Here is a 20,436-nt window from a genome sequence, read left to right as displayed (position 1 = left end):
AAACGCCATCTGTCACCTTTAAAATAATTTTGCTGTCAACATATCTTATTAAGCACGTAAATAAAACTGAATATTGAAACTAATGTAATAATACATTTTTGGAAACAACGATAATATTTGTTACTGTCGTTCTAAAAAGTGTTAAACTTGGTTGTTTTGAAGTACATTTTGTCATTACACTTAGCAGTAATCACCAAAAATGTTTCAGATATCCTTCGGTATACGAATTTCATCTAGATTTTAATCTGTCTGATTTCATTATTCAGGTATATGTGAAGAGGACATAAGTACGATACATAGACTGGCAAAAAGACAAACTTTGCTCTCAGCAGTAAGCTTAAAGGCTTACGATAATGAAATTCGTGTTTCATTCCCAACAATGAGATCAGCGAAGATAACGCATTGTTCAGGTTTACGCTGAAACAATTTTTTACTAAACAAACGTTAACTGTAGAACGTAAGAATGAGGTTAACATTTTTATGAATGAAATATCTTGCTGATAGCTGTGGTTTCATAGTGTATATTTATCTCATTTGTAAACACCGTACTGGTTTAGAAATTCAATAAAAAAAACAGTCCTGACGCGCCTAAGTCCTTTCATAGAGCCATGAGAAAATCCTTGATACATCTGTTCTTACTTAGTCCATATAAACATAGGTTGATAAGATTGATTGGTTGTATCATAGGTTTATTATGACTTGAATATATGACGATTTGTAAACAATCTATATTTTATCTGAATTATAAATTAAAGGAAAAAAATGTTTGAAAATTGATTAATTAGAGAGTCAATAAATGACTATGCGTATATTGGCATACACATTGTAATTTGTCAGGGATTAGACCATTAGTGAAAATAAAAGTGGGTGTCTCTTGCCTGTTACAGATACCGATTAAGGTAACACAACAAAGAAAACGTCTTGGTGCAGAATTTATGTCTAATTATTACGAAGGAGGGGACAAAGGCAATGTGGAGAAGTCACCTGTTTTAACCACTCGCACCACTGTACCGTAGTGTGTTGTCTGTAAGCTGTTCAGTAGACACTAAAATGGCATCACATAAGACGCTTAACGTTACAACTTGTCGTAACGTAGGTGAAACGTGCGCATGAATCATACAACCATCCAGTGATACAGCGATATGTCTGCAGACTTATATTGCTAGAAACCGGGTTTCAATGCACCCATGGTGGGCAGACCACTGATAACTTATTGTGTAGCTTTGTGCTTAATTCCAATCAATCAAAGCCATGAATCACGAGAAAAATGATTCACTCTGTTGGCTAAAACACAACATGACGTGAACTTGAAAAACAATAAAAATTATTTGTTACTTTTTAATTTTGATTTATTTTCTTTTTAAACAAAATATTTTCGGGGACGCTGTGAAAATACAAAAAAAAAAAGCTTAGATAATATATGTGTATAAATATATAACTCGCTTTTATTACATGAGTTGTACTCGCTTCTAAAGTGGTAAATGAATTGAAAAGGTTATGCTTTCAATGTTGTATGTTAAATAATTTTGATTTATTTAGTCCTTTGTCTACCAACAGACACATTATTTACCCACAACGTTTGTGTTTCTTTACACTTATGTAACTAATGGGACGTATTTAAGCCCATTGTTTTATAATAATTAATCAAAACTTGCTTTACTTTCACATCACAGGTATATTTCATCACGCAATCTGGTAATGTGTGTGTGTAAATCATGTTTACAATATATGCATGTTTGATATTTTTATAATATCAGGGTTAAAACTAAAATGGCGTAACATTAACAAGTAATTAAATACAACGGGGAAGGGGTATATCTTCAACATGGCTTTCAAGTTACAACAGTTTATTCCATATTTCAACCGCATGCAGTTAGATATTCGTAAGTAATGAAAATTACCTATATGAATGCAGAGGCGTTCGCAGACATTTTTTTCGACCCCCCGTGAATTTTCGCGCTCAAAGGTGCGTGAAGAACACATAAACAAAAATAATAACGTTTTACACTAAATTATTTATGTATCACAAAACATGAAGTTATATTATTTATTTAAGTCAAACAACAACAAAACGAAGAACTTCTCTTGTACTGAACATGGTTAGTATACAGAATAACCGTGGGATACTGGCCGAACACTTTGGATAGAATATACAAATATAAAGTAAGTGTGGTTTAAATCATATATATACTTCGCATGATACCCGAACAACCTTCTTTACAATAATATAATTAATTTGTTTTTTTCTAAATCCAAATAATTTTAAAGTTGAATTACGTTGAATCAACTGACTAAAAATGTGTGTCATTTCGAAAGTTCATATATACATGTTATTTTGTACTACATTTAATAATTAATAGATAACCATACATCATCTTGGCGTTTCAAATATTTGCAGAATAATGATGAGAGTAAATAAACATATTTGTACGAGTGTACTTCGGTGATGTAAACATTAATTTTTTGTATGTTTGGATTGTAGTTGATACGCTTGTTTTTTATCTCATTAAATTACAAGATATAGGCATACGTATGACCTCTGAACCCTGCTTGTACACTTGTAATTTTCTAGTTCTAACTATTTTCACAGTTGAACTTGTAGACCCTCGTTAACGCTTATTTACACCAAGTTACGGGCGATATTCCTAACACAGCAGTACGATAATCAAGAGCCCACAGGCAACCTCCGCCCTTTTTTTTTTGAACTTCTCATATGATTGGTTAATCGATGTCGTCAAGGTTGGCTATTTGACCAATCATAGAGTAGTTGCATTTTAAATAGTTTGTATGCTGCTGGAAGTCTGAAGTAAAGCCTTTTATATTACAAAGAACTACTTTTTTTGTTATTTCTACCTCTGAAATGTAACTAAACTTACTGCAGCAATAATAAACGTCACCTAAAGCATTAGGAATGTGGTGCAAATAAAATGTCAGCTATGACCCTACTAAATAGTATAATGAATAAAATGTGTACAACTTGCTCTTTTCATCATTTATATTTGTACGCAGATTGTGTAACTGATTTTTTACAATGGACCAAAATCCACCGAAGTGAAGTTGTTACTCTTTGTTGATATATGTATGTAATTCGTCAGGTTTTCTTTTGCATCTTTTGTTGATAAAGTATCTAATGAATTTCAATTCGAAATTAAGTCACTTAACTGGCTGACTTTGCAATGTAAGCGCTCGCAATTCAAGATATTTGGCGTTGAAATAATATATATAATATGTTTCGTAGGCAGCACATAAACTGAAAACTGCTTGAACGATTCTCTAATTTTCAATAGGCATATCACGTTTTGTATATTTAAGGAAAAATTTAATTTCAAATAACTGCTCTTGGTTATATACGCTCAGCCTGTGAAAAAATACCACCTTTCCCCATTGCGTCTAAAACTTTTTTGGCATAGTTTTAACCCGCTCCCTTCCTTTTGTCTGTTTTCGACTTCTTCCACTCATAAACACATACACGTATTATACCGGTCCTTCTTCCACTGAACCATTATTTGACAAAAGTTTGTGTGTTTGCCCGCTTGTATGGGGCGAATCGCTGAGTCGATGATCACCAAATCTGTCATGTACCTTTAGGGCCTCAGAGTGATGGGTTCAAATTTGACGTGGCAAAGACAAGCGGGCTCTTTCCCCATGTGCATTGAACGTGTACCTCACGAAATATTAAAAATTGTAGTGTTCCCCGGGTTTAGACTTGCTTGTGAGGTATATAATATGCAATCTAAGAAAAACGCCAATATACAGAAAAACAGTACCTTTTATAAGTTATTACATGCCAGTTATTTTGTTTGATTTTAATAGACATAGTTTAAAATGTGCACCGTAATTTTTGTGTGTGAAACTTCTCACCCTCTTAGAACGTATTCCGCGACCCCAATTCGAGAACCACCAGTATAAGTTACATACAACGCCCTCTACTTTTCACTTAATGCTGGTTATTCCCATTCCTTTTATTTTCATTCAAGATTAGACACACTTAACATTAAAACATTGTTTTATTATTATTATGGATGCTGAAATAAAATTGTTGTTTTTATTTTAAAAAATAAAGCAAATATGTGAACTTTGTGATTTCTATATATTGTTTACTACAGAATGTGACATGTTTGTTCAACTCCAAGTAACTGATTTTTAATTATGGTTTAATGAACCTGGTACATTCTTTTCTTATGTTGTATATTTGTTTCAGGTTTATATATGGCCCTATACGTTGGAGCTGACTTCTTTGTATGTTGGAAATAGTTACCGCATCGTTTCGCAAAAACTATTATTTGTATGAGCAATGCGCATGTGTTAGTTAGTAGTCTGTCCACTTGTGAAAGGCACGAGTTCTGCATGCGTCAGGCACGTGTCAGAAGTATCATATCTTTAATATTAAACCGAATGGTTCGCTATTGTAAAAAGAAGTGTTAACTTTATTTACAATACACATTCTCCTTTAATGTGTAGACGTAAGCGACAGATTATTCGACAATTGTGTTGTATTAATATATAGAAAATATTCAAAATTTCTAAGAAATAATTTTTGTATAAGATGTAAAAACAACTTTGGTGCTTTTATTTGTTTGTTTCAAATAATTATCTCATTAGGTTTTGTCTATTTTTTTTCCATTAATGTTAATTTTTATTTGGTTTAAATAGGTAGTTTCTATAAGCATTATACTGAACTATTTTAATAACTAATATGTGTTTGAAAACATTCAAGATGAATTGTTTGGCTAGTAGTATTCCTTAAACCATTCAAAACGAACTGTTTGGTTAATAGCACGCAGGCGAATGTTTAGAATGAACTGTTTGTTAGTAGCATGTATGTAAATACTAATATGTAAACCTTTACTATTAATTATTTTAAAATAACATTTTGTATGTTGATAAATGTTTTATTTTCACTTTTATGGCTAAAAACTTTTGTAATCACTCAGACTAACTTTTTGTTTTTCGAAACCAAAGAGGTTTTCTTGGTTTAGTGATTGCTTAAATAATAATAAAAAAACTTTCTTGTTTCAGAAAACCGCTATGCCTATTTTATGTACACTTACATAGGTATAAGGTGATATAAAGTACTGTAGCTATTGACTCATTTTACCAGATGAGCAGTTAAAGGTGTATTTTAAAATTATTAATTTCTGAGAATTAGTCTCATAACAACAAACCATCTGTGTATCTATAACAGGCATAATTCAAGATGTAGACTCAATCAGAAGAAATTTATTGTTCATAATCATTATAATACAGAAAGTTTAGACTTCCAGATTGGTAGGAGAGTCATTTTACTTTGTTGTTCCTTGTATATTTAATCAGTAAATCTTTCACTGATGAAATATTACTGTAAAGAAAATACAATTATCATGTTGGTATAAAACATTTCATTTTATATAGAAATTAGGAAAAGGAGAATTATTTTATCACAACTAAATTATTACTGAAGTTTCAGACAGTACAATATTAACATTGTGTTTAGGTATTCAAACATTTTGACACTTATTGTCTCAGAAGTAAGTGTGAAGTTTATAAAGCAAAAATTTTGGGGTTGATCCTTGTTATGGACATTATAGATAACCATGTGCATCTTTGTGCTGAAACAAAACAAAATAAATAAACAAATGCATTTTAAACGTTAAACATATGAAACATAAAATTGGGATGTGTTCATTCACTTAAGGCTTGAAACATAAAGTTCATTATTCTCTGACAACCAAGAGATCTTTAAGAGTGCTAAAAGCAGAATGACATAATAATAAAAATCCTCTTGCACTCCTTTCTTTATAAGCAGACTCTCTAGATCACTGCATCCAGTGGTCTTTATTCTGGTAAAGTAAATTAAACATGCCTGTTTGAAAAAAACTGTTTCTTTTGGAAGACGACCTTGAAACTTTCTGTTTAATGTATGTGTATTACATTAGTATATTTATTATTTGTTTTTGTACATACTTACATTGCTATAGTTTAAAGTGACTATTATATATGTATGATACTTTGTTCTATGGGAGGAACTGAGTATATGGTTGAGGAAAACTGTTCTTTTTTGAAGACCACCTTGGAACCTTTTGTTTAATGTGTGTGTATTATATAAGTATATTTATTTTTATAATATTTACTCGATATAGTTTAACTATTATATGCATCATATTTTGTTCTATGGAAGGATTTGAGTCAGTTCACAAACTTGCAAGAAATAAGTAAAAAAATTCAATAATAACAGAAATAAATGTAATGTTAATTAGTCACAAATAATGTAAGAATTTTATTCAGATATAATTACTGCAGCTTTCTGTAAACTTGAGAGTCAAAGCAAAGTCACAGTTTGGAATAATTCCAGTTAGATGTAGCTCAAACAAGAATTTCCATGGAGCTGAAATTTAGAGTATTAAAGTGAGAAAGAAGAGCTTTCTTAAAAGTTTGAAATAAAGTTTTAGACATTAAATAAGCTTATACTTTAAGTTGTTTATAAAATGTACATTTGTAAAGCAAAAATTAATCGAGTATAATTAGTATAACATCCAGAACAACAAAACTGGTGGAGTATGAAAACCTCTTATCACTCTACTGTGATAATTTCATAGCAAACCACACAGTCTAAGATATTTAACTACATAATTATTCACAGGTTTAAGAATATTAACATGATTTTCTGATGTCTCATCACAGCTTATTCTATTTGCATATGTCAGATTCACAAAGGTTAAATATATAAGTGATGAAAGGTTTGGTTTGTGTATCAAATGTGTTTCAAGTGGGTATTGATTGTCATTTAGTATTTTCAAGTTGTATGTTTGATATGTGTAAACATTACACAACAAGAAAGACACTGTAAAATAACATCTCCTTACCTAAGGTGTTGTAAGACATCTATTCAGATAAACCGGTTAAAAACTGTTGTATATGAAATAAAACAAATGTACAAAATACATGGTAGGAAGGATAAAATATTCTTTATTAAGGGAGTTGCCCTAATAAATAAAACACATATGGGTAGAAACTTAACATTTATCAGATTTAACTTCTAAAAGCAGAAATTCTAAGAATTTGAGTATTCAAGTATGCAGTACTAATTATTTTCTATGAAATTTTATATCTATTGTGCTTAAAGCCTCTAGAAACACATAACTACAAAAAAAAGCTAGAAAGGAAACAATGGAACAGAACAGTCATAAGAATGATTTATCTTTGTATTTAAATGATGCTTCAAAATCTTTACTGTGAGATAGTTGTTTTCTTTCTTTTTTAATATAAATCTGTTTATGTGTTGCATTATATATATTTTACAAATTTATTTCTACAAGTGCCATGAGCTCTTGAATTTAAAGTTTTGGATATGAATTTATAAAGGCTAAACAAAGATAAAATACGTTAATTTGACTTGAATTAGAATATCTTTATTCACAGAAAAATAAATCTAAATCTCTAACATATAGTATTAGAAATAGAGAAATTTAACATGAAAAACATTAAAACTTTAAAATAGTAAAAAGAGAGAAAATCAAAGGTGTAACAAACTGATTGAGATTTTAAAGCCCTAGTATTATGTTTTTACAAACATACAAGCTTGGCAATTATAGTGTTTACAGGGCAGTAAAACAATATGTATGAATATTCTTCTCTGTACTGATGTATCAATTGTTCTTTAGTGGGACTGTTGTACAAGTGTTGCTTTCAGAATTTCTCCAGTAATGTTGTGTTATTTGTGTTCTATTTAACAACACTCAAAGAGGGAAAAATAGCTTTTCAAGTTACATTTGGAAGATCCTGTTCTCCTGCATATTTATTGTAGTGAGTTAAAGGGAATGGGGTTCCTGATGCAGTGGTGTATTTAGGTAGGGGTTAGAGGAGACTCAGCCCCAGGGCCCATTGATAATTTTATTCCATATAAAATTACATGGGATGTAGGGCATACAGAAATCATTAGCCTCTGGGCTCCCACAACCCTAAATTTGCTATTGTCTTGGTGAGAGTTGCTATATTTAGTTTAATATCAACAACTTGAAAATAATTAATTTTTATTTGTTTGGAGAGTGCAAGTAATCTTGAACATAATTTTTTTTAAAGTTTGTTTTGCAAACTTGAAATTTCATTGTTATGTGCAATTACTTCTGTCATAAATACTTATCTGAAGGTTGTAATATGAGGTCACAAAAAATTAAATCATTTAAGAGTAAAAATTCTTGAAAGTATCTTTTGTGTTTTATATATTTGGAAGATATATGGTTTCATTTAAATAGTGTGTTTTTTTCTTCACTGTGAAAACTTGAATAAATATTTAGTTGGTTTTTTTTGTAGGCTACTTTACTTTTAACTATTCTTTATAAGATTATTTCTGTAGTCACATGCAACCTACCTTAATACAAAATAATTTACTTTAGTCAAAACTGGTTTTTATGTTGAACTTCATTTTCAAAGCTTTCATGTTCTTTACTGATTGCTTTGTTTCAGTAATAAAATGATGTATTGTTACTAAACATTATTTTAGAGGTTTATCTTAAACTTAAATAAATAATTAATTACATTCCTCACTATTTTCAGAGTCGTGCATATGAACTGAACTTATGAAACAACTTCCTCATATTGAAATCTTTTGCTCTGACTGAGGTCACTTAGCAGATGTAACGTCCTTGGTTACTGTCCCACAGTGATCAGATATTTGATTGATATCAACAAGCAGGTACACACCAGTATTTTTCTTAAATGTTTACATCTTAATTGTGGAAATCAGAATTTTGTTTTTTAACTAAATTGACTAGCAATGAATTCAACTATTAAGAATAGCTGTAAAATACCATCAGCGCATATACATTCAACACTTCTCAAAATAGACATATCATTGTGTACAATACTGTCAGCTAGGACAACTTTGACAATTTAAGTGAAAATATTTATTATTTATAACAGTGAAATATGAATTTTTTTTAAATATTACGTTTTTTTTTACCATCTACAAACAAAGAAGTATTGTATGCTTATACAAGAGAACCTACTATAGTCTTGCTGAAAAAGTTTAAAGTAGTGGTTTTTGCATCAAGGTTTCAATACTGTTGCAAACTTCTACATTTACACAGGTTAGTATAAAATCATAGGTCTTTTAATTGTGGCATAGTTGTTAAGTGACTGTCTGTGGACCTATATTTTGTTTATCACTACTTTCATACAAATCGAGTTGCTATATCTTAAAATTTTGCTACTGATTGTGTGTTAAAGAGGGGATACTTTGGACACTGTTCAAATTAATCCATCATTCCTGGACCTGTCAGAGTGTCTCATATTATGGTAAATGATGTTTGTTTGTATAGTTCTAAGTAGAAAAAAACACTGATCAAACACATTTGGAAAAATGACCAAATTTGATTCATCAACACATTTGACATGGGTTTCATGGGGGTTTCCTATTAAATTCCATGTGAGTTTCTCTTCCACACTGTGCCTAATGAGGAATCCATTGTATTGAACCAGTTAGTGAAAAAAATTTAGTTTTGCAAAAAAGGCAGGACAAGTATGTGTAGTGTTAACAGAAACAAAACTTTAGTCTTTTGTAAAGATATTAGTGTAGACTGTAACCAGTATGGTTAAGATATTTTAGTGTATTACCAATACATTACAAAACCTACTAGTTGACTAGAAGATGAGTGTCATACACTATCTTTAATTCTTGCTTGCCATAATACACCATTGGTGTGGATTGGTTATTGTTTTAGTAAAATAGCATAAGTGAAAAAAACCTGTTGTGTTTCTTAAGACATTTCATTGTACTGGTATGTATGTAAGTTACTAGTATGCTGGAACAGAAGAGCCACATATGAATATTTTCTTTGAAACACTGAAAAGGTTTTAAAGAAAAAGAATTTTGGTATTCAATGTAACCACAAAGAAGGGATATTGTTGCACAGAAGTAGAAAGAAATAGGTTGTTCATGTTAGTTCCATATCTACGTATAAAAATATATGAATGCATTGTAATTGAAGTCTCATCAAAATTATGGAAAGGCCCAAATGGTCCTTGTATTTAATTCCTTCATTGATGTTATACAGCTTGGAGTATATTCAGAACCATACTTTGATGCCAAAACATGTTCACAGTGCCTCTATTTGAAAGCATTTCTCTTTTATAAATTTACAAATTGTGTATCTAAAAGATATTACCAACACATTATTGAACGCATTATGTCAGAAATACGTATTATTGTTCTTTATGCAACCTTTAAATGCTATCAAAGTCAGATATTTAAGACCCATAATTGTAGTGATTTCTTCCTTTATTTAAAACTCTACATTTTTGTTAAAAGTTTTTTACCTCACATTTTAGTGGATTAAAGTAGATTTTTTAAACTCACAAATTATGTTAGAAAAACAATGCAAGCTTCTCTCATGGTTTTAGTGGAACAAGGATGAGTTGATAAAGATTAGTTTTAAAAGATATTAAACTTTCAGAGTCTCGCTTTTATTTGTAAAACATGTAATAGAAATAACCGATTTTAAATAAGAGAAACCACTGTGCAGTTGATATTGATGACTGACACATACATGATAGAGTTCAGGATAGGAAATTTAACTTTGTAACATATCAATTCAGATTAGTGCACATGTACAGGTATGAACATTTTTATTGCAGTTAAATGCTCTAATATTGTTACTCTGTATTTCTAAATGCCAATTGATTTACTGTGAGTACAGTGATTTTTAATCCCTTACTTACCATAAGGTTGACTTAGTATGCCCACTATTTCTGTTTTTGGGGACTATGTTAATGTACCTTAATGAGGGTTTTCTCAGTGAATTCATTGGTATGGTTTGTAGGGTCTTTTCTTCCATGAAATAGACAAAATTTGTTCAAGTAGTCTCTGTTTGAAAGTGCCCTAATATTTTAGTACTTAAATGAAGTACCTGCTGACCTGCCATTTTGATTATTATTAAGCTTAAGCATTCTTTATATTAACTTGTTTTAATGTTACAAACTGTCTCCAGTAAAACTGCATACTTGACACATCACTTTGATAAATATTGACTTTAAACTGTATAATATATATGAATAAAATAAATTTTACCAGTCATTAATATAATATCTGTTGGAAAAAGAATGGAAAGATATGTACTTTGTTGTTGTATTTTCTTAACTTGATACATCACTTTGATAAATATTGACTTTAAACTGTATAATATGTATGAATAAAATAAATTTTACCAGTCATTAATATAATATCTGTTGGAAAAAGAATGGAAAGATATGTACTTTGTTGTTGTATTTTCTTAACTATCCAATGCCTTCTTTACAGCTACTATATGTAATAAAATAATTATTGAAGTGGCAATATCCTTTCAGGATACAACAGTTTCAATAAAAAAAATTTCTTTTAGCTTCTTTAGATTAATTGATAAACATAAAGTAATAATTTTACTGTGGCTGTAGAATATGTAAATCTTTTCTGAAATGGAAGTGGCAACTTCTTCCCTCTGTTTAACTTGGGATTTTATTTTACAAGACAGGTTATTACAAACTGGTCAAAAGTAAAGATGATAAATGTTGTTAACAGTGTCGTTAAACTAAGAAGCCCTCTAGTCATTAATCAGGTAGTCTTTATATTAAAAATGTGTGTAAAGTGAAAGTATAGGAAATATATATATTTGTTTAATACTTAGTTATTTGTATATAGATGTTTACTTGACTCAGTACTGACAAGAAACATTTATTATAAAAAATTTAATTTCAGCCCAAAAATGTTTTTTTTCAATTTGAATGAGGAGTGAAATTCTGATTGTAAAATTTGTTATTTAATAGGGGAGAAAGGGAACTTATTTTCCTTTTATTTAATTACTTGCTAAACTGAAGGTCTTCTCAATATTAGGTACCTTAGTAAATAAAAAAAACTAGTGCAACAGATATAAACAGAGATTATTTTTGGGATTCTGCATACATGACAAATTAGTTGTAAGTCACACTTGTTTATTACATGAGTTTTAGGTTTAACAGTACTGATTACAACTGTCAGGTGAACATATGCCTAGGACTAGACTATTGCAGCTTTTTACATAAAGCACAAGCAAACAAATGTATGAACAAATGTCATTAGTGTTTGAAGCTTGCTTCAAAATGTGTGGATATTAATGGTAGTAGTTCTTTGTTATACATCTAACCTACCATATTAACACCAAAACTATATGTGAAATTTGATTTTTTTTCTGTGAAATAGAAATATTTTCAATATACTTTAAGTAATAAAGTTGGTTATTTCATGTAATCCATAGTACAACTGGAAGAACAGATATGTCCTCTGGTTTTACATTTAACAGAAACAGACAATATGGAAGATAACAAAACAGAACCAGTAGCTGTAAGTGAAACTTTTATTATCTGTGTTTATTTTAGTTAACTTTTGTATTAAATCTGTGTAATTTGATAAGATAATATTAGTGACATTGACAAAAGAAAAAACATCTATGAGCACCATTATTATTCCCAACACACAACTGATGATGTCAAATAATTCCTGCAGAAAACTTTATGAAGTTTAAGTCTACAAAGAGAGGTGGTAATATTTTCCATCTTCTAAGAACTCCTAAATTGTTATCCACCTCATGGATTTGGTGGATTTACTTGAAAAGTTAATTAACAAAATTATCAGAATAGATCATGCAAGATCTGTTGTTATTTCATTCAAATGATGAGTAGAGTATGTTATTTGTGTTTCTATATGGGTTGGACAGAATAAAATATAAAACCTGCTTAAAGATGTCTATTCTTTCACATCTGTTAAATGGACCAGATCCTCAGCTGACTGATTAATGTTTTCTTTACAAATGACCTCTTAGGCAGGTGATATATATTATTTAAGCAGATGTAAGTTCTGTTTTCCATCAGATGTCAAGCAACATGGGAAAGAAGTATGATTTAAATTACTTTTAAAGAATAGATACTGTAGAAGCCCATTTAATTGGTGCTGTCACAACCCAAAGTTCACAATTTCCTGGCTTTACAAGAGGAACAGTATCAAAGATTATTTCAACATATCGGTTATTCCTTAAGAATCATCAGATAAATTTAACAGTTCTTGGAAGATCATTATAAGTAAATGCTTTATTTCAAATTGTTTTATTTCTTAGAACGCTTTGTAGGCACTTGCTGTGACTATACTATAAAGAGCTGAAGCAATTCTGTCAGCCAGTGATAGAACCACTCAATATTAACCTGCTTCCTATGGATGTTTTTTTTTTTGTCCAGTCCCTGAGCTACTTCTCTGTGGGTTATTTTTGTTTTTCATTATACAGTACCTGAACTGCTTTCTCTGGGTATTTCTGTTTGTTGCACAATCCCTGTGTGCATAGTTTAAGAATGAGATTAAAAGTAAGTCAGGATTTAATATGTTGCAGTCATAACTAATTCAGTCTGGAACTATACAAGTTTTGCTTCTAAAGTAAATATTAAACTCAGTCTATCATTTGTTAATGCTTCTTAAAATTAACACACAGAACTGTTCAATGCAAGAAATGAGCTTATGTAGTGCAAAACAAATGAGAATTCATTATTTTAATAGCATTTTTTCAGTTACCTCAAAAAATGTTAATCTTGGATGGAATCTGTTAGATTATATTACATAATAATAGCATTTTCTGTACAAACTTTTGAAATATTTCTATGAAAATAATATTTTAAAATTAGAATTTAATAGCAAACTGTTAAGGTATTGAGCCAATCACATGTCACTATAACATACCGTTAAGGTTTTAACATTTCAAAAAATGTTCATATTTGAAACTTGCAAAAATGGTAAGGAAGAAAAGTTTTGATTTGGCATTGTTATTGTTTCTCTAAACGAATTTGTTGTTTCACATGTATAAGACCTTTTGAGCTATAATAATTGCTTTACTAATGTTACAACAAGTGTAAGATGAAGAAAGAATCATAATAGAAAAACAAACACTTCTTTTTTTTTTAACAAATAATTCAGGATTGGTTTAAAATGCCCTTAATTGTGTAACCTTCTCTTCAGCAAAATTCTGGATACAACAAAATAAACATTTTTTCCCATGAAAGACATGGGTAGTGAGATGTGGCTGAGCTAGTCATCTCACTACCTTGTCTTTGACGGAAAGAATTGTAAAAGTCAGTACGAAATGGAAAGTTGATTATTTTCCTTTTATTTTCTATTTTGCTCTTGGGAGAAAAAAAAAAGGCCTATGTAATGGTAAGTAGATTGTTTCTTTCATTTCCTGCTTTGTTCATGTGAGAAAAGTGAATAATTACTATATAATGTTAAATAATCTGTTTACTTAGGGGGGAAAAATGGATTAAAAATCTCTAAATAATGTTATGTTTTTCCCTGTTTTTTCATGTTAAAAGCCACTAGATAATGGTTTGTAGGTTGCTTTTTCTACATCCTGAAATCATCTAGTGATTATCATGCCTAATCTGTGAATCTGAGGATTCATAGTTCACATCCTGTTGCTTCAAAAACATGGTCCACATTTTGCATCTGTGGGTATGCTACAGAAGTGGTGGTCATATTCCACTATTTGGTCAGACAAGAACATCATAAGATTTAGCAGTGAGTTATGTTGAAAATCTTCCTTACCAGTTTATCAGTTGAAAATTAGGGATGAGTATGTATAAATAACCATAGTATAGCTTTGTGCAAAAATTCTGCTACTTTATTTTACCTTTAATACAAAGAATAAAGAATGGTTAATGGTACATAGAACACCTTTCTTTTATTTTTCCTTTGTTTTCTTGAGGGAAAAAAAGTACAAGAACCCTGTCTAAATAATGATAATTAGACTTTATTTTCAGTGTTTCATTGTTATTGAGAGGGAAAAAACAATAATGACTTCTTAATAACACTAAGGAAATCATTTGTCTTAGCAATTATTTTGATATAATACATTTTTCTTGTTAGGAAAGAAAGTAATAACTGTTAAAAACAATAAGTAAATTGTTTTTACTTATTTTTTTTGGTATTGGTAGAAAATAAAATGAGAATTATTTGAGACTAAGGATATTCTACTTTGCATTTTCACATTGTTCCTGAAAATTTGAATTTTATTTTCAAAGGTTAATTTCCTGTTTTGCAGCCTTCAAAGGGGTTGTGAAATGTGTGCTTATTCTGTTTCATATCACAGCCATCTTTGATGAGCTGTACAGCAGTTCCAGACTGAATATTTCTTCTTCTGAGTCATCAGTTAGATAACCTCTGAATATTATTAAACTTCAAGATGACATGAATACAACATTAAGGGATATTTGGAATGTGATGATTCCATTAAAACAACAGAGAAGATTAACATATGGTAAAATGTTTCTAGTTTGAGAAATACTCAAGTTTAATTGGGGTAAAAAGTTACTGTTTACAGTATTATATTCTTTACACTTGTGTTCTAATATTATAGGCATTAAATAAAACATATTCTAGTTTTTAATGTGTTGGAAGTTTGGAGTTATTAATTTGTAAACATTTCATGTATTTTATGAAAACAGACATATTTGTATCTGTTACATGAATTCGTTGGTATATAACAGAAACCTTTAACCTGATATAAATTAATGTATTGTTCATGTTTCCTTCTCACTGTACAAGTTATCTTTAACTTATGTGAGATCGAAGATGACACAAAAATGTTAAAACTAATTCATGCAATATAGTCTTATAATAGTTTGATCCAATAGCTGTGGTTTTTTATTGACCTTTCTTTTTTTATTGGTTTACCCAAACTGAGGAGTAGCCTTTCTACTTATGTATATGCTGATGTATCTTTTTACTTTGCCTTAAGTCTAGATAAGGTCATTTGGTGAAAAAAATATTACACATTTCACTTTCTTGTATACTGATTTCAATAATTTTTGTATTTCCAGATGATATGTATCATGATGAGCTACATTTATTTATTTTACTAGTTTGATTACTGTCTTTAAACTTATTTTACCAACAGCTTGGTTACAGTGATATCTATGTTAAATTACCCTGCTGCTATTGTTTTACTGAAACCAGAACATCCAGCTACACAAGAGATGTAAAGTCAGTTCCCCATCACTCACAAAGTGGCTGTTATATGCTGCAAATAAGGTTCATATCACAGCCAGCTTTGATGAGCGAAGAGGATACTGTTGGCATCAAAACCACATCTTTGGTATTTATTACTTGAATTCTCTTTTACACAAATAATTTAGTTTATAATATTTTTGACAATAAAATCAAAACTTACTAAACTACTTAAAAATATATATGATTGTTCTTTATGAAGAATATAACTATATGTGCAATACATTTTTGTGGACTATTACCAGTTAGGTATGTTACAATAGCAGTACACAAACTGAGAGTCACTAGTTTGAATCCCTATAACCAAACATGCTTGCACTTTCAGTCATGGGAGCATTATAATATTATGATCAATCCCATTATTCATTGGTAAAAGAGTAGACTAAGAGTTTGTAGTGGGTGGTATTGACTATTTGTTTTCCCTCTGGTCTATTAGTGTTAATTAGAATTGGCTAACATAGGTAACCCTCATGTAGCTTTGCCTGAAATTCAAAACAAAACCTGGGAGTACTTGCAGGCAGTACACAACCATTATTTATTATTTTTGTTATAATATACAAAATGGTCACTTATTACAGTGTATCTTTACACACGTTCTTTTTTTTCATTGCCATTTATTTATCCAACAATTATCACATTTTATAGGGACACTATTCCGTGTACTTCGCTTGGCAATATTCCCTCCATCATCAGTTCTGTACTAGGTGCTGACCATTGTTATATACTATTGCTCTGCACCATAATTTCCATTGTAGTAAGCTTAGGATGGTGTAAGCTCAGTTTTAAACTATACCTCTTGATAAACTCCAGTGGATGTTGATGTTGGATTTGAAGATTGTCTAAGCAGACCAGAGAAACAAAAGTCCATTTGAGCTACACTGGTGACTTGACAGTATACTATCAAATGGGGCTGCGATGATTCTAATTTTTCAGCTGTAGTTCTAGTAACATATCCTTGTTTATTATCATGTTAATAATATCAGGAGATAACGCTGTATCTCATCGCAATGGCATTTCTTTGTGACCATAAAATTAATTCTGCGGCTGCTAGCATTGCTCTGAATTTGACCTAAACCAATTACTATGCGAGTTTTACTGCTTCCGTGGAAAATGTTGAAGGCTTTTTTCTTCGAAGTTTTTGTCGTTTGGTTTGATTATTTTCCAGCCGTATATCTAACTTCTAAGGTATTGTGCTGTCGAATGGTGTGTGTATTTTTTTGTTTTTGTCTTGTAGCAAAAACCACATCGAGCTATCTGCCGAGTTCACCGAGGAGAATAAAACCCCTGACTTTAGTGTTGTAAATCTGTAATTTACCGCTGTACCAGCGGAGGACTGTCGAATGGTCGGAAATTCGTTACGAGCCCCCCCCCATATATATATATATATATATATATATATATAGATATATAGGTACTAAACATGTTTATAGCGTGATGACATGCAACTATTAGCATATAAAATTATTTTAAAGTGTGTATTTGTCACTCATCAGCACTTATCTACTTATTTGTCTGTCTATTACTTTTTCTTATTATGTTTATTCACTTCTCAACACATATGTATGTGTTTTTAGCAGCTTAAGCTGTTACGTAACAGGTTATTCGGTAATGTTATTTATGAATGTATTACATCTTGAGAATTTGGTATACATACACTCAGTGTAGTGAAAATTCGCCACATAAACGTAAACGGTTAATTATTTTATAGCCTTGAAGACCCAGTAAGATGCGATATTGTGAATTGCACATTTTGATGTGATAATATATATACCGTTTACGATAGTCCCACTGTCGATGTGGCGCCTGCCATTTGAAACAGCTGATAAAGACCGAGATAAAAGACTTCTTATGTAATTTGATCAAGAGCTAGTTTTAGTGGAATGACTTTGCAAGAACTATGATATACATGTATAGTGTAGTGTACATGTTTGGTTTGTGTTTATCAGCAAATATTTGATAACGTTTTAAGGGTTTTTTCGCCCTCATAAGTAACTAGTTTTAACTTCTGATCAAAGCAAGATACTCGCATAGATCGTAATAAAAATAATGATGGATAGTTTAATCAACCATTTTAATTGAGGTAACATGTGCAACTCTGTATGCTTTTAAAGTTTTTTTTAATTTCATTTTTATTATTTTTCGAGTTTATAACAGAGTTTGAATATACAAGTACGTTGATGGCTAGAACATGTGGTTACTTATATATTTGCTATTTCTTCATTTCAGTTAGTTCTGAAGCTACTAGTCCACTTCATACTTATATTTCTCGTATTATTTCTATCCAAGTATTAACCATAAACTCTAGTTCAACTATTGTAACAGTTGATAAGTAAGCGTTTATTCGAGATATTGACGTCCCCCGCTAGGACAGCGGTAAATCTCCGGATTTACAAAGCTAAATCAGGGGTTCATTTTCTCTCGGTGTACACAGTAGATAGTCCGATATGGCTTTGCTATAAGAAAGAAACAAAACAAAAAGAGACAGATATTGACAGTATATGATGGAAGAAAAGCTATTATAATTATCACGAAAAGATACAAGAATTTATAAAAACTATACAGTGATTTTACGAGGACTAAATAGTGTTCGTGTTACAAAATAACAATACAGTGGTACCTCGGTTCTCGAACATATTGTTTGAGAAAAAAATGTCTCGGTTGTGGTACATAAACTCTGTTCCCGAACCAAGCTGTTATGGCCCGAACCCCCAAAATAACCCGATTGATGACCTGAACGACCCTTCGACCATTTTTAACCCACGCTAAGCTTGCCCAAAACATTTTGCCCGCACCTGTCGCTCAGTCCACACCCTCGCTAAAATCTGCTGTGAATGTTCTCGTTTTTCTTTATTGTTGTTGTTGTTTTCCTAAATATTTTGATTAAATAAGCCACCATGGGGTTAAAGAAGGATAATGAAAGCAGTAAACAAAAAAGAAAAGTTGTTAGAGCCACAATAGAGGTGAAAAAAGATTTCATAGCGAAGTATGAGAGTGATGTTCACATGTCTGACCTTGCTACACAGTTTGGTATGGTAAAGTCTACAGTCTGCACCATACTGAAAAATAAAGAGGTCATCAAAGGAGCTGATGTTGCAAAAGGAGTGACAGTGCTTACGAAACAAAGATCACAAACAATGGAAGAGGTAGAAAAACTGTTGTTGATTTGTGTAAACGAAAAAAGGTTAGCTGGTGATAGCATTTCTGAGACCATAATTTGTGAGAAAGCAAAGCAGTTGCATGCTGATCTCCTGAAAAACGCCCTGGAATGAGTGCTGATACAAGTGATGCCTTTAAGGCTATGTTCTCTACGTAAGATTATTATGTTCATAAATCACTGTTTATCAGTTTCCTATTGATACTGATGTTAATCGTAGTAGCAATAATCATAAGAAAAAGTAATTAAATATACGTGACGCGTAAGTAAGCAATAAGGTTTCGAGTCTTCTCTGTAACTTTTTAAACATAACAAATCTCGCTGAGGTTAGCTAAACTCGAGCCTAAAACCAAAAAACACTGGTAACATGTATCACACTATTTGTTAATCGTCTAAAGCTCACACAAGTACAAGGCAAGGAAAACCGTGTTGTTTCAGAGAAACCGAATTTCTAAGTATTTTTAGAAACTATTTCAAAGTCTTCGGCTTTGTTTTGTTGCTTTAATTGAAAAACGGTATAACATTATCAAACTGTATCAGTTATAAGTCTGAATCCAACAAGGAGGGAGAGATGTGCTAAAAATTACCATAAAAACTTAATGCAAGATTGGAGAATACTGTAGATAGATTGTTTTTTTTTTTTGTTTGAATTTCACCCAAAGCTACTCGAGGACTATCCGCGCTAGTCGTCCCTAATTTTGTAGTGTAAGACTAGAGGGAAGGCAGCTAATCATCATTACCCCCCGTCAACTCGTGGGCTACTCTTTTACCAACGAATAGTGGAATTGACCGTCGCTTTATAACGCCCCCACGGCTGAAAGGGCGAGCATGTTTGGTGTGACATGGAATCGAACCCGCGACCCTCAGATTACGAGTCGAACGCCTTAACCCACCTGGCCAGGCCGAGCCAGACAGATTAGGAACATTATATTTATTCTGTCTTGATTGCAGCTGTTCTTCCGCGAAGTATCATTACTTTATAATTGCACTTCGGTTACTGGGGCACATCGGCGGTAGAATGAGTGGGTTTGATTGATTTATTCGTGTTGTCTCATGATATATTCCTTTTTTGTCACACCTGTTCAAAATCACCAATACGTGTTTCAACAGCTGAATTACTTATAGTGAACCATCCGAATGCCAACGTCATTCGAGAGTTTCGGCGCTGTTAATAAGTGAGGAAAAAAAGAATTAAGCAGTGAAAAATGGGCACAATATAAAGAAAATGACATATTGATCAAAGTTTTGGTTTTCA

At 31.2% G+C, this 20,436-nt stretch overlaps 1 protein-coding gene across 28 annotated transcripts in view; it reads left to right on the top strand.

Moving 5' to 3' along the window:
* The window catches only part of LOC143249061 (serine/threonine-protein phosphatase 4 regulatory subunit 1-like), a 161,005-nt gene that overhangs the window by 98,771 nt on the left and 41,798 nt on the right, over window positions 1-20,436 (top strand). For 23 of the 28 annotated variants that reach the window (XR_013027530.1, XR_013027528.1, XR_013027529.1 and 20 more), the window contains 2 exons: window positions 8,533-8,671; window positions 12,243-12,328. Coding sequence is in view for 17 of the 28 variants with exons in the window: in XM_076498256.1 (XP_076354371.1) it covers window positions 12,299-12,328 (30 nt within the window). In the remaining 11 variants the exon portion in view is untranslated. Of the gene's footprint in view, window positions 1-4,298; window positions 4,464-4,596; window positions 6,071-8,532; window positions 8,672-12,242; window positions 12,329-14,050; window positions 14,180-20,436 lie in introns of those variants that run through there. The other 5 variants (XM_076498295.1, XM_076498399.1, XM_076498305.1 and 2 more) reach the window with 4 other exon arrangements.

Source organism: Tachypleus tridentatus, chromosome 1 (assembly GCF_004210375.1).
Source record: "Tachypleus tridentatus isolate NWPU-2018 chromosome 1, ASM421037v1, whole genome shotgun sequence".
NCBI classification, from domain to species: Eukaryota; Metazoa; Arthropoda; class Merostomata; order Xiphosura; family Limulidae; genus Tachypleus; species Tachypleus tridentatus.
This window is presented reverse-complemented; position numbering and strand designations above follow the sequence as displayed.